This window comes from Pelodiscus sinensis, chromosome 1 (assembly GCF_052426305.1).
Source record: "Pelodiscus sinensis isolate ZL-2025 chromosome 1, ASM5242630v1, whole genome shotgun sequence".
NCBI classification, from domain to species: domain Eukaryota; kingdom Metazoa; phylum Chordata; order Testudines; family Trionychidae; genus Pelodiscus; species Pelodiscus sinensis.
In genome coordinates, this window is record NC_143052.1 from 326,580,046 (window position 1) to 326,595,089 (window position 15,044).

General features: G+C 43.2%; 1 protein-coding gene across 2 annotated transcripts in view; it reads left to right on the forward strand.

Annotated features, from left to right (window-relative positions):
• The first annotated feature begins 10,196 nt into the window (after positions 1-10,196).
• Positions 10,197-15,044, forward strand: part of CEP126 (centrosomal protein 126) — a 73,042-nt gene continuing 68,194 nt past the window's right edge. Inside the window, exons 1-2 of one of the 2 annotated variants that reach the window (XM_075919283.2) lie at positions 10,197-10,508; positions 13,629-13,748. In XM_075919283.2, coding sequence (XP_075775398.2) covers positions 10,351-10,508; positions 13,629-13,748 — 278 coding nt within the window. In that variant the 5' untranslated portion in view covers positions 10,197-10,350. Of the gene's footprint in view, positions 10,509-13,618; positions 13,749-15,044 lie in introns of both variants that reach the window. The other variant, XM_089775743.1, reaches the window with a different exon arrangement.

The following is a 15,044-nucleotide window of genomic DNA, read 5'->3' on the forward strand; positions in this document are numbered from 1 at the left end:
GCTTCTTTAAATGTACAGTCACATTCTTTAGTCTATCTCTATTTTTTCTTTGTAAGAATTTATGTAATGATCCAGTATTGTCACCAGATTAGGCAGAAATTTCCTGTAGTAATGAAGCTGTCCCATGAATGAACATAATTGTGACACTTTTTTCTGGAGATGGCACTTCAAAAACAGCCTTCTCTTTCTCTGGTTATTTCCTGAAGTCCATGGCATCTTTGATACATCCAAAGTATTCAACTGATTTTTTTAAAAACTCATGAATAAATAAATATAATACATTGTTTTGACATGCTTTTTGTTCATGGTACTCCAAATGTTGCAAAACACCATCCAAATTTCAAACACGATCCCCCTGATTCTTTCCTGTAGCAAAGATACCATTCACATAGCACTGAGCTCCAGTTAGTCCCTTCAGGATTTCATCTATGGCTTTCTGAAACACATGCAAGTACCAACATGATACCAAAGGCAACCTGTTGCAACAAAAATAGCCTCCTCCAGTATTCATTTGTGAGACACCAAATCAATCTCCATTTTCAATATGCATTGAGCACTGTCCTTTACTCAGAGTAGCAAACAAACCTTCCACACAAGGTAGAAGAAATGAGACTGCAGATAAAACTGGATTCAGTGTCATTTTAAAATCTTCATAAATGTGAATGGAGCCATCATGCTTGATCACTGGTAAAATGGGCATAGCCCACTCACTGTGGGACACCAGTGAAAGGATGCCAATGTTCACTAAATGGTCCAAATCAGCTTCTATCAGAGGCCTCATAGTATAGGGCATTTTTATGGACTTGCAATATTTTAAGTGGCTGCCAAATTGAGTTTCACTGACACATTGCTTGTTTCTCCAAGCTCTTTCCAAAAACTTCATGTCCAGTATTTCTCAAAGATTTTGAGATACTCTTGTGATTATCTTCATCTCAGTCCATTTCACGTGGTGCTTGTCAAGCCAAGAGCTGCCAAATAATGGTGGATATTTTTCTTCAGTCACATATAAGGGTAAAACATCTGATTTTCCATCTAGCTGAATTCTATCTGGAGTATCTCTTTTGAGGTAACCTAATTTTTCTCTGGAATAAATTTCCAAAAATATGGAGATTCTTTCCAAAGAAGATTGTGACAAAGAATGATGATAGGTTAATGTAAAAATCAGTGAAACAGCAGCTCCAATAACAAGCTCTAGTCTTGTAGGAGATTCTTTGAACAAAGCTGTGACCCAAATGCTATTTCTGACTCCAACTTCTGACTACGACAGGTCATGGCAATTTGTCCTTTCATCTATACTTCATGCAAATAACTTGGCATGCCTAGTAATCCTTCTCGGTGTATGTAAGTTGTGCACAACAGCCACATGGAAATTCTTTACATTCTTGTAGACTTCTGTCACACCAATGCATCTTAGTACAGTACACACTAATGTCCATAGCACCCTTCTCTGTAGTATCCATTGCAACTGCTACTTCAACGGCCTTCTTGAATATAAACACTGATACAGTCAGTAACTTTTCCCAGAGCTGGTCATTGTGTAATCCAAAGACTAATTAGTCATGTCACTTAATATTTCTCCAGACATACAATGCTCTGACAACTTCCTCAGAGCAGCAACAAACTATGCTATCAACTCTTCACTTCCCTGATGGTGGTAATTAAATTATTGTTCCACTATCACTGGAGGAGTAGGAGAAAAACATTCCTGAAGTAGCTTCAGCATACGTGAGAGTTCCAAGCACAATACACAATAGGTCACAAAACAGTAAACATGCCTTCAATTACATCATCAGCAAAGTTGAAACTCTTTTTCCATCTGGAATGGTTGTTGAAGGTTGCAAATTACTCAAAATAATCAAGGTACATCACCCATAATTTGTGGCTGTGGTTGAATCACCAACATTGCCCATAAAAGTTGTCATTTTCTTTGATTTCCTGTTGGACTTCACTCCTCCTGAATGTTGTTGTTAGTGCTGTAACAACAACATCCGTATTCATTCTGATTCTTCTGGCTGTGTGCCAACATTGCAGATTTGGGAATTCTTCCTTGGCCTGTATGTGTGCTCCCTCTGTTAGCTATTGACTTATCAGGTGATTCTTACTGTGTAACAGTTAACCGGTTCCCTGGGAACATACCCCAGATGTGGCCTACCATGGGCAGAATGCTGCACCTATCCTAGCAGCCAGCCCCACACAATTGGTGGCTGGGGATGGAAGCTGGCAGCCAGCTTCAACATGGGGGCTCGGAGCCAGTGGCAACCCAACCCTAGCATGGAGGTTGGGAGCCAGCAAGCAGCCCCAGCCCTAGTGTTGGGCTAGAGCTTGCAGCCAGTCTCAGCCCTGGGAGCCAGTAGCCAGTTCCACATAGGTTTGGGAGCAGGAGCCCCACAGGCTGGGATTCCACTTAGTTGGTTAACTGGTTAAACATTAGATTGATCTAATGTTACATTTAGATGTTGCATTTAGACCCATCAAAGAAAGAGATAGACACAGACATAGGGGGAGCTGATAGAAATCCAGCTGCCTGCCATGCTTTCTTTATTGTTCTGGCTGAAAAGTTTCCATTAAAAGTCAAATCTTATCACAAAAATGAGACTTTGTACTGAGTAGGGGGGCAGTGCTCAAACATTTAAAGGGACAAGACTTCACAAAATATGTGACAGTTTGACAGTATCCTGTAATAACCTTAAGGAATCTTGATACATTTTACTGGATTAAATGTTATTAAATTAGGATGGATACATTTGAGGCACATAATATTAAAAATTCACTTGTATATGTGCTGTTATGGCATTTTATGTACCTTCTCTAGTAGGGAAGGAGGTACTGTTGTCAGCCATTTCAAGCAAAGTCCCTGGAAAAATACACATATACTAGTTCCAAGTGGGGGATTCTCCAGGAACTAACAAGCAAAGAAATAAATAGTCTATGATGCTCCCGCTCAGGAATAAGCCCTCTTGCGCAACTGTTCTTGAGCAAGAGGCCAATGTAGACAGGCAACATGAATTTCTTGCGCAAGAAAGCCCTATGATTAAAATGGCCATCAGAGCTTTCTTGCGCAAGAGAGCATCTACACTGGCACAGATGCTCTTGCACAAAAGCACATCTCTTGCGCAAAGGCACCTGCCAGTGTAGACACTCTCTTGCGCAAATACTTTAACGCAAGAACTCTTGCGTTAAAGAGTATTTGCGCAAGATCATGCCAGTGTAGACATAGCCACTGAGTTTTCATAAGACTGTGTGCTTGTTCTGAGCTGAAACTCTGATGAACTGGTAACTGCAAAGAATCCACCTGAGTGGTGGTGGAGGGTTGAAGGACTGTACCTACCAGCATCCTAAATTGAACTCTGGTGAGCTTTTTAGCATGTGTGTAGGATCTTTAATTGGTTTGAATGTGATTCCTCTGTAGTGTTTTTACCTGAAGAATAAAATGGGCTTTCATAGAAAGAACTGTACAGTGCCTTATAACTGTAGCAATTACACCTGTTAACTGTCTCTGACAAGAAAGCAAGCAGATGTCCTTAGTAAACCCATCTGTGTTGGAAATGATCAAGGAAAGCCCACCACCCTCTGAGGCTGCCCAATCCCCTAAACCACTATATCCTGCCTTCCCTATGTGGGAGCCAGCTCCATTACTGAGCCAGCCTGTGTTGGCTGTTCGACAGCTTGGAAATACTCCATTCAGAAGGAAGAGACAGAGGACTCCACTCAAAAAAGCAATGGCTGGGAAGCTGAAAGCCTGAGAGTAGATACTCTTGCTGGAACATTGAGGGGGAATAGATATAATTGCCCAGAATTGTGACAATATGCATAACTGAAAAGTGAGTTAAAAGTAGGTGTAAAACATTAATATTCTGATTTTGTACTGATATAAAGCACACAAGGAGAATTTTGCCCTGGTGTTTGGCAATGGGGATGGAGAACCAGGATTTTTGGAGTCTCACCAAGCTATGACATATAGATGCTTGGACCTTTAAAGCAAGTCTTTTACCCTTTTGAGCTTCAGTTTTCACTCTTGTAAAATGGTGATTATATAATAATACCTGCCTGAGAGGGTATGGTGAGCCCTGTACAGCCCTGTTGAAAAAAAACACTCAGCTGCAAAGTATTTTTATTTTCATCAGCACAGACACAGAGCAGCTGTGCATTATGAAAGAGAAGTGGTTTAAAAACAAGCATAGCTGCCAAGAAGTGCTTTGCCACGAAATCACTGAGGCATTTGGCCTTGTACTGACATAGCCTCGAAGGTGTGGCAATATCCCAGTTTTATACACCCTGCCCTGTTTAATTGCTTAAAGTGCAGTTCTTCTCTGAATAAAACAGAACAGTACATTTGTATTCCACACAGCTGATCTGTTTTTGTATTGTGTTATAACTGCATATTGTACTTATAAATATAATTCATTGCTGTCTATTCATTTTAGCATTGTGAAGTCAGCACAGCTAGCAGGAAGTGTGCTTAATTCTATTTTTATTTCTGCATAATTAACCAACAAAATTATTTAAAAAGGTCCTATCAGTTACATGTATGCGAATCCACTGAAGGCAATAGGCTCGTTGAAGCTTGTTTTGACCTGCAAGAACTTTATTTTTGGTACTGAGTCCAGCAAAGAATTCAGTTTCAGTTCGTAGGGCTGGGAGGAGGAGGGAGAGAAGCAGGTAGAAAAAGACATCCTTTTACCATAAATCAAGAACAATATGGATATAGTTGAGACAACAAACATAGAACTCCACACAATACTATTTTTAAGATTATTCTAAAAACATTCTCAGTTAAGCATGTAGACACCCTGTGCTGCCACATCACTAGCTTGGCTGTCCTGCCTGCTGATGGGTAGTATCTACATGCCAAGTTCTGTACTGTGTGGAGAGAATGAAAGGAATACAAAATCCTCTCAAATGCCTCCAAAAGGGTACAAAGTGCAGCAATTACTTTTGTTCTCTATATCATTAGTACTTCCAACTCCATACATTAAACAGTGAGTTTGGATTAAAATCCTGAAATTATTTCTAATCTTTAGGATAGGAGTATTTTTAGGATACTTTTTAAGGTGTGTTTAGGTTTTCCAGCTTTTCTAAGCAAACATGAAGGCTAGAAACTTGCAGAAAGCAAACAAGCAGACAGGCTTACCTGATACAAGTAGGATTGCCTTGTCAGGTGTCCATTTTTTTACTAGAACATCCAGTCAGCACACGAGACTGGGTCATTGGAAGACCAGTTAGCACAGAGCTGGCAGACTCTCTACCCTACCCTGCTCCATGTGGCTCCCCAGAAGCAGCGACAAGACTCTTGACTCCTAGGTAGAGAAACAGCCACAGAGGCTCTGTGCACTGCCCCCACATCACTCAAAGCACCAGCTCGGCATTTCCCGTTGGCCAGAAATCATGCCCAATGACAGCTGCAGGGTACTATGCTTATAAGTGTAGACAGTGCGCAGAACTGCTTGGCTACATCTCCTCCTAGGCCACAGAGACCTGCCCACTACTTCACAGAAGTCGCTTGAGAGCCTACACTCCTCGTCCACTCCCAGATTTAAGTGTGTGACACTATGCCACCATAATTGGTATAGAAATACGTTTCTAAATATTGATAAGCACACCTCAAATATGCTTTTAAATACTCTGAGGCTATGTCTACACTCGCGGCTTCTTGTGCGAGTAATATGCAAATGAGGCTAAGTGTGGAATATCGCCGAGCCTCATTTGCATACCTAATGAACCACCATTTTTTTCAGAAGAGGCTCTTGCACAAGAAGGAGCATCTACACTGCCCATTCTTGCATAAGAAAAACCCTCTTGCGCAATGCCGTTCTTCCTGAAAAGTAATAGGTGTAACGGCATTGCGCAAGAGGGTTTTTCTTGCGCAAGAAGGGGCAGTGTGGACTTAGAAGGGGCAGAGCCTCTCCTAAAAAAAAGGTTGCTCGTTAGGTATGCAAATGAGGCTCGGCGATATTCCACGCTTATACTCATTTGCATATTACTCACGCAAGAAGCTCCGAGTGTAGACATAGCCTGAATGTATATACTCTATTTGTATGCATTTATCTTTCGTGTTCTTCTGGCACAGGCAACAGCAGACACTTGTATGTGAAGTTAGAAATATGAAGTGTAAAGCTGTTTATTAATACAGATCTGCTAGTGAGAGCCATTAATGGTACTTAAGGAACTTGGCCCAGAGCTCACAGCAATGATCTGTGAATAGTCTTGTTGTTCCCGTAAGCCTAAACTATGGTTGATCCTATAAAGTCGTGTGACTATGCCACTTGGTTTTGGAATCCATCCTGAATTTGATATTTTTCCACTGGGGTGGATGAATGGAACAAAGATTTCCCCATCCTGTGGAAATTCTATTTAAGGAATGGGAAGCAAACAATAATGGTCTTCAGCTGGCTTCACAGAATGATCTCCATCACAAAAGGACATATGAAGAGACCTGGAAACAAAGGGAGAGAAGCAGCTGGGTCCAAGTCAGAGAAAAGATCTGCTCTGGCCTGAAGGACTTTACCCGAAATAAGGACTAGTGTGAGAAAATATGATATGTTACAATATCTCTTCGTGTATTAGTCTTAGCTGGCATGTTTTGTATATTTTGACTTAGTATTTCACTTTGATCTGTCTGTCATCACTTGCAACCACTTAAATCCTATTTTTTATACTTAATAAAATACATTTATTGTCAAGCCCAGTGTAAATAATTGTTACTTGTGGAGAACAGCTGTGCATATTTCTTTTTCACTGATAAAGAGAGTGAACTCTATGAGCTTTCTCTACGTAAAACATCTCTACTGATTCCCAGCTCGTGCCCAGTCCCAGATGCTGCGACTCTGCTTTTTAAATGTATTAAGAGCTGGGTGGCAAAAGAATCTCTCAAAACTGGGTGAATGGGCAACCAAATGGTAGATGAAATGTAATGTTTATAAATGCAAAATAGTCCACATGGGAAAACATAATCCTAACTATACAAATAAAATGATGGTGTCTAAATTAGCTGTTATTACTCAAGAAAGACATCTTGGAGTCGTTGCGGATAGATCTCTGAAAACATCTACTTGATGTGCAGTGATAGTCAAAAGAGTGAACAGAATGTTGGGAATCATTAACAAAGAGATAGATAATAAAACAGAAAATATCATATTTGCTCTATATAAATCCATGGTACATCCACAGCTTAAATATTATGTGCATATGTGATTGCCCTATCTCAAAAAGTATATAGTGGAATTGGAAAAGGTTCAGAAAAGGACAACAAAAATGATTTGAGATATGGAATGGCTTCTATATTATGAGGAGAGATTAATAAAACTGGCACTTTTCAGCTAGGAAAAGAGACAATTAAGCGGGGATATCACTAAAGATCTATAAAATCATGACCAGTGTAGAGAAAGTAAACAGGGAAGAGCTATTTACTCCTCCTCATAACACAAAAGCTAGGGGTCACCAAATAAAATGAATAAACAGCAAGTTTAAAACAAACAAAAGGAAATATATTATCACACAATGTGCAGTCAACGTATGGAATTTTGGCCAGAGGATGTTGTGAAGGCCAAGACTATGATAGGGTTCAAAAAAGAACTAAATAAATTCGTGAAGGATAGGTCCATCAATGGCTGTAAGTGAGGATGGATAGGGATGGTGACCCTTGCCTCTGTTTTCCAGGTGCTGGGAACAAGCAACTCAGTGAATATCTGTTCTTTTCATTCTCTCTACAGCACCTTTCCTTGGTTGTCTGTGGAAAGACAGGATACTGAGCTAGATGGATCTTTGGTCTGACCCAGTATGGCCATTTTATACTCTTGTGCACCCCAACTCTCTTGTACCAGTGTAACTGTCACCAGATAGATTTGAACCTGGGAAGCTTAGTATAGGAGCCTCTACCCTTTCAGCTATACTGTAGAGGTCTCTTGTTTTTATTTGTTGCTGTGGTCTAGGTGCCACTTCATGGGACAGAGACCCAAACTAGGTATGTGGGTTACACCAGCTCTGAGCTCCCTTCCACACCCAAACTCCCTCTTGGAGTCCAAATCCCTACCCTAGCTCGAAACACTCCCTGCACCTACTGGTGACTGCTAAGGAGGGACTCAAGACCGCTGGCCATGTGACTGCCCCCATATGACTGCTCCCCCATGACACTATTAGAATGGGTAGGTATGCTAAGAGATGAGTAATTGACTAATTGTGCAGTCGATACAATTTGTATCCACCACACAATATGTCTATAAGAGAAGGGCTCTGTGCTGGCTTGCACTGGTCCAGGAGCTACCCCTGCTGTAGCTCTGCAGTTTAAATGTAGTAGAAACTGGGCGTGCAGGCAGCCTGTCTCCTACTACATTTAAACTGCAGAGCCACAGGGGTGGTAGGTCCCAGACCATTGAGAGCCAGGACTGAGCCAGATTTGCTTGGTCCTGGCTCTCACCAGGTGCAGCAGCCCCTATCTGCAGGGGGTCCAAGCAGGGTGTGGACAGGGACTGCTGCTGGAGCAGTCTCTGCCTGAGGCCAACCTGGACCGCCATGAACAGGGGCTTCTGCTGGAGCTGGTGCAAGCCAAAACCAAACAAGTCTGGCTCAGTTGTGGCTGGGGTCAGTCTGGGACCGCTGTGGCTCTTACTACATTTAAAATGCAGAGACACAATGGTCCTGGCTCTGACCCAGCTCATGCCTGATAGAGACAGTGGCATGGGGCAAGTGGCACCACAGAGACAGTGCTGGGGGAACCAACTTTTAAGCTGGATCCCCCCAGCACTGGGTCCATTCCCCTCTCCCCTTGCTGCCTCTGATACAAAAGCAGCAGCAGGGAGGGAAGCGAGTAGTCGAATAGTTGACTACTCACTTACATCCCTACGGGGGGGGGGGGGCCCAACTTCTTCCCATCCCCATCCCGCATCCACTCCATCCTTTCCCCAACCTTGTGCTCCACCCCTCCCCATCCCTGCTCCACCCTCTCTCTTCCTCTAATCCACTCTTTCCTCAAGCTCACCCTCTCCCTTTCTCCCCCCCCCCCCCCCGGCTGAACAACATGGTCCAGGGGGCAAAATGGGGGATTTGGCACCAACAGCAGCAGTCAGCTTTTGCCCTGTACTCCACAGTGGAGAAGCAATCCGGCACAAGCCCACTCTGTTCCTTTGGTTCTAAGTCACATTGCTCCACTTCTCTGCCACTGGTGAGTGCAAAGGGAGGTGCCATCAGTTCAACCAAGTTCCTTTCCCAGTGACACAGCTAAGGGTCAGGGGAGCAGAGCAGGCTAGGGTTGGGTCATTCTACTTCCCGCCACTGCCATTAAGTATTGGGGGACCCAATTGCTGCTTCCAGTGTCAGGCCCCCTGCTAATCTTCATCCCTGGGGAACAGGGCTTAAGGAAAGTGGAGGAACTGCCCTCTGCACTCACCAGCTGTGGGAAGCAGAGGGAGGTGGAGATCTGCTTCCCACCACCTGCTAGTCCCATGCACAGTGTGGAGCCCCTCAAAGTTAGATGAACTGTCTTTAGGACAGGATGTCTCTGGCTGCTGGCCCCTTGGCTCTACCCCCAGTGGCATTCGGGGGGCACACAACTGTTAGTGCCCACCCTATATCTCCCTGAGAGGAGTGGGGGGCCTTGGAGAAGTAGGGCAGGGTTGGGTCCTTGAGGAATGGGCAAGACAGGGGGCAGGCCAAGGATGTTTGGTTTAGAATCATTAGAAAGTTGGCCACACTAGCTAGTCTTTGAGGTGGAGCTTTAAGAAGACCAACAAACATCACAAGATTTGTAATACAATTGTGAGTGGGCAAAACGGTGAACCTTTATCTATGAATGTGTCCTCCTGTGTTTGGTGTTTTTTGTAAAGCTCCAATCCCAAGAGTCATGTGACTTCATATGATATTCAGCTTTCCGGTTTGTTTTCTTTTCTTTTTTTCTAAGAACTTTCTTTATAAAACATGACCCCTTAAAGGTCCAAAATCTAGAGGGCAAATAAAAAGATCCCCGGGTGAGTATTTTTTTAAAAACCTGTTTGTTTTTGGATGGTGAGCTCAAGGCTTTTGAGCCGGTGGGAGGAGCAACCTGCTCCTCACATACTTCTCTCCGCAACTCCCAGCCCCGCCCCCTTCCCTGGCTCATCCCTGTCTCCCAGGCGCTTCTCCCGTCCCGGCCCCAGGCTCCTCCCCCACGTAGGCCCCGCCCCCGTCTCCCTTGCCGACGGTGCCCCAGTTCCTCTCTCTCCCCTCGCGTTGCCCCTGGTTTCCGTTGCGAAGGAAGCGGCGTCCGTGGTTGCCAAGATGGCGGCAGGGCGGCCGAGCCGCAGAGCGATGGGCGCCCCCGCCCAGCCCTGACCCAGCAGGCAGGCGGGGACCGGCATGGGGGCGGTCCGGCGGGGCTGAATGGAGCCCGGCGTGAGGGGCGCGGGGGGCGTCAGCCCCGCACAGTGGGAGCCGGGCTCTGCTGCGCCGGGCGGGTCCGGCTGGAGGAGCCTCTTTCGCCCGGCTCCGGACTGCGCGCCTCAGTGCCACGGCGGCACCTTCGCGGGCAGCGCGTGCGCGTATCCTTCGCGGGTGCAAGGCAGCGGGGCTCTGCGGGGGCAGGGCAGGCGGCACCCCCGGGAGTGTTGGAAAAGGGGGAGACAAGCCCCAGTGACAGGATGTCTGGGTAAGAAGGAGAGGAGGTGCGCGGAATGGGCCCTGGGAGGAGGGAGGCTGGGATAGGAGGGCAGGCCCCGTGGGGCAGCTCACTGGGGATGTGCAATTAGCTGTCCCACAAGGTGGCTGCCTCAGGAATAGGTGGGAGTGCCACCCCTGCATGGATCATTCAGTTGCCCTCATATTTTGATGTGGATGGGGTTGGCCCAATGGATGAGCTTATCTTCCTGAGTGGTTTTATAGGAAGAGGCATTGTTAGGGTACCCCACATACCCAGTCCCTGTGAGGGCCTCCAGTATGGTGGCAACATAGGGTTATTATTGGATTTGGAAGCTAGAAGAGATAATTTTGACCATCTTGCATCAATATATTGTAATATTACAGAAGATACATTGGCATAAAATATCCTTTTTTTAGATTTAGCCTTTTAACATCAAAGAGAATAAAAGTATCTAAAACCGTGTGGGGCCTGAACTTTTTTTCTGTTTTTGGAACTCCTTTAATAAGAACAGCCATGCTGGGTCAGACCAAAATTCTAAAGGCCAGCTAAATCGACCACTGATTGCAGTCCTGTTGACTTGGGTACTCCACTGGAGTGAAAAGAGTAAAGGAAGCTAAAGGAGGAGTTTCTCCCATCGACCCCCAGTAGTGGCGATGCCTTAGAAACTTGAACTAATGTATGTTGACTCCAATTATGCTAGTCACGTTGCTGGAGTTGCATTCCTTATTTTGACATTGCCCCCAGCGTAGACCAGGCTGAAAAATTTGTTTCCCTGTTCTCTGTAAAAAAACAACATTGGTCCTGTAGCACCTTAGAGAATAACAAAAATATATAAATAGTATATGAGTTTTCGTGGGCACAACTCACTTCTTCAGATGGCATATAAGAAGTGGGTTGTACCCTAGGGATACTTATCTGGTAGTCGAGTCACTACTTGAGTACTCGCTTCCTCACTCCTCCCCTCCCTCCCCCTGCTGCCTCTGTACCAGCTCTTGCGCAAGAGGGCTTACACTTGTTAGAAAAGAGTGTAGCTCTTGCGCAAGAAGCCCTGTCTTCCAATGCTGTACTGTAAATCTTCTTGTGCAAGAGCGGGCGGGCAGTGTGGATGCTCTGCGGGTTCTTGCACAAGAATGGCAGTTCTTGTGCAAGAATCTTCCAATACAGACATAGCCAAGCAGTCCCCGCTCGCACCAGGTCCCAACTGATATGCCTCTGCCTTTGAAATGTAGCAGGAAAAGCCCGCCGGGACTTTTGTTACATTTCAAAGGCAAAAGGGCCACAGTTCCGTGCTCCGCCTCTGCCTTTTAAATGTAGTAAGAGCCACAGGCATCTCTCATTACATTTAAAATGCAGCGGTGCAGCTGGGATAGCGAGCGCCACATCTACCCCTTATTGACTAATCATGTAGTTGATGGAAATTCCATTGACTGCTTAATTAGCTGATTAATTGAAATTTAACATGATACTATTTATATATTTTTGTTAGTCTCTAAGGGTATGTCTACACTACCCCGCTATTTTGAACTAGTGGGGTAATGTAGGCATACCGCAATTGCAAATGAAGCCCGGGATTTGAATTTCCCGGGCTTCATTTGCATAAGCCGGGCACCGCCATTTTTAAATCCCGGCTGGTTCGAACCCCGTGCCGCGCGGCTACACGCGGCACGAACTAGGTTGTTCGAACTATGTTTCCTAGTTCGAACTACCGTTACTCCTCATTCCACGAGGAGTAACGGTAGTTCGAACTAGGAAGCCTAGTTCGAACAACCTAGTTCGTGCCGCGTGTAGCCGCGCGGCACGGGGTTCGAACCAGCCGGGATTTAAAAATGGCGGCACCCGGCTTATGCAAATGAAGCCCGGGAAATTCAAATCCCGGGCTTCATTTGCAATTGCGGTATGCCTACATTACCCTGCTAGTTCAAAATAGCGGGGTAGTGTAGACATACCCTTACTTGCTTCAGGACCAGTGTTGTTTTTTTAACTGTTATTAGTTACAGACTAACACAACTACCCCTCTAAGATTCTGTATAACCTATGTGCCTAGTAATTGTATTTCTGCTGCACCTATTGCTATAATAGCTAAGCATAAGGGAAATATCTGATTAAATATTATTATGATTTATTATTATTATCAGGGCTCGACAAATTGTGTAATCTACTTGCCTATGGCGAGTAGATTACAAGCTGGCACAGCCAGCACCACTCGATCTGCCCATGTGCAGCGCAATCTGTGCATGCGCAGCTCGCAGAACCGCACGGCTGGCGAGCAGGGCTCGCCACCACTTGGTGAGCCCTGATTATTATTTATTTTTGTTAAGTGGTGGCATGTTTGGTTTTAAAAAGACAAAGAGAAACACCCAGTCTCTAAACCAAAAGAAACTAACAGACGCTGTGTTAAGACAAGGCAAATATTGGATCCTGCTTGACAGTAACTGTATATGTATGTATTTTAAGCAAGATATTGAAGAATTTTGAATTGTAATTACTCATTACATTACAGATTAAACAATTATCATTTTGGAGGTTTTAAATTTTATTTTAAGAAATATTTTCCATTTGATAACCTTGCTATTTGGTAGATCAGATCATAAAGAATGATGTATCCTCAGCTCTAAATAGAAAAACTATAATTCTGTGTGGTACCATCATAAACCAAGAGTGCAAAGCCTGAGTGATAGAAATTGAGAGATGGAATTGCATTCTTAATGTATGTATATTAAGACAGTACCTTATTTAAAATTATATCTTTATGATAAGCCATTGCCTAATTTGAAGAATTATCATTTTTAGTTTAGTTATGGATAACGATTACATATTCTCAAAAAAGTCCATAACGCTCAAGTCATGTAAAAGAATCCATGCAAATAGGTTATTATGTCCATGACAAGTATAATTTTATATCTGTGGCTAAGACTGCAAATTCATTTGCAATCAGTCTAAAACTTAATAAGAATACTAAATAGAAATTTCAAGGATTTTATATGTATATATATATTTGTCCTTAACATAAAGTCATGGTCAGAACTTTGAAATTTCTTCTTGAGAGAGATTTAGAAGAAGAGCGTGAAGCATTACTAGAGGATCAAAAAATATGTCGAAGTCGGACACGAAAACATTGTATAGAGACAAACAAAAGAAGAAAGTAAGTAATTATGGGATTTGGTTGGGGGGGCATTACGTTTGCATTTTGTAAGAACTTAGTCAAGTTATTGGGTATTTGCAATATAGATACTGATAATCTCACTTTTTAAAAAAATGGATCTAAATATTAGCCCAGCTCCATTCCAAAGGAATCAAAGATTAGTTGTTATAAAACACTCCAAATATGAAAAGAACAGTGTAAATCTTTTTCAGAGTTTCTCATTTTTATGGAAAAGTTTTTCTTTTATTAGCTTTGTTGATCAGGATTACCTTCCTTTAACAATATTTCTTCATCTTCTATGCCTCATGTATTCCTTGTGTTCTCAAAATTCTCATTGGCTTTAGTGGAAGCTTTCAATTTGCAACAAAAATATAGGGTTGGACCCTTTTTATTTTATTTGTAACAGTTATTTTGTGGCTGAAGCAAAATACAGGACTATGTAGCACTTTAAAGACTAACAAGATGGTTTATTAGATGATGAGCTTTCGTGGGCCAGACCCACTTCCTCAGATCAAATAGTGGAAGAAAATAGTCACAACCATATATACCAAAGGATACAATTTTTAAAAAATGAATACATATGAAAAGGACAAATAAAATTTCAGAACCAAAGGGGTATGCGGGGGGGAGGGGGTTATTTTGTGGGTATTTTAAATGGCAACTCTGAACTTTCTAATTTTCCTAATGTCATGCAAAAACATGACAATTGGCTAAAAAAAAAAGGATCTAGTACAATATTTTGACTGGTAACCTTTGAAAAGAATAATAAACTAAATCGAGGTATCAAGATAAGGCGTTTTGTTTTGTTATATAACTGCTGTTATTGCTATGCAGTTGATATGTACACTGTTAGTTATTTTATTAATCTTGAAATGTTATTATTTTGATGTAACAACTAGGATTGCCAATTTTCTAATCCTACAACACTGAAAACCCTTGCCATGACCCATGCCTTCCTCCACCCCCTCGCCCTAAGTTCACCTACTGCCCATGCTTGGGGGGGGGGGTGGAGGTTGCATGCTTGTAGCAGAACTTACTAGTGCTGGTACCACTAGCTGTGACTTCAAATTTATTTCTGATTTTAAATATAGATCCATACTGCCCACTGTACACTCTTCCTGTTCCTAATAGCAGTAAGATCACTACGCTGTTGGAGTCTACAGAATGTAGCAGAGCTGCTGTTCTGCTTTCTCTGCCTTGTGTTATGTTACCTTTTGCATCACAAAGCAGAGAGAAGCAGGTGGCCTAACATTTTTGTTACCACTTTTCAGCAACATAGTAATTATTACCAGAATG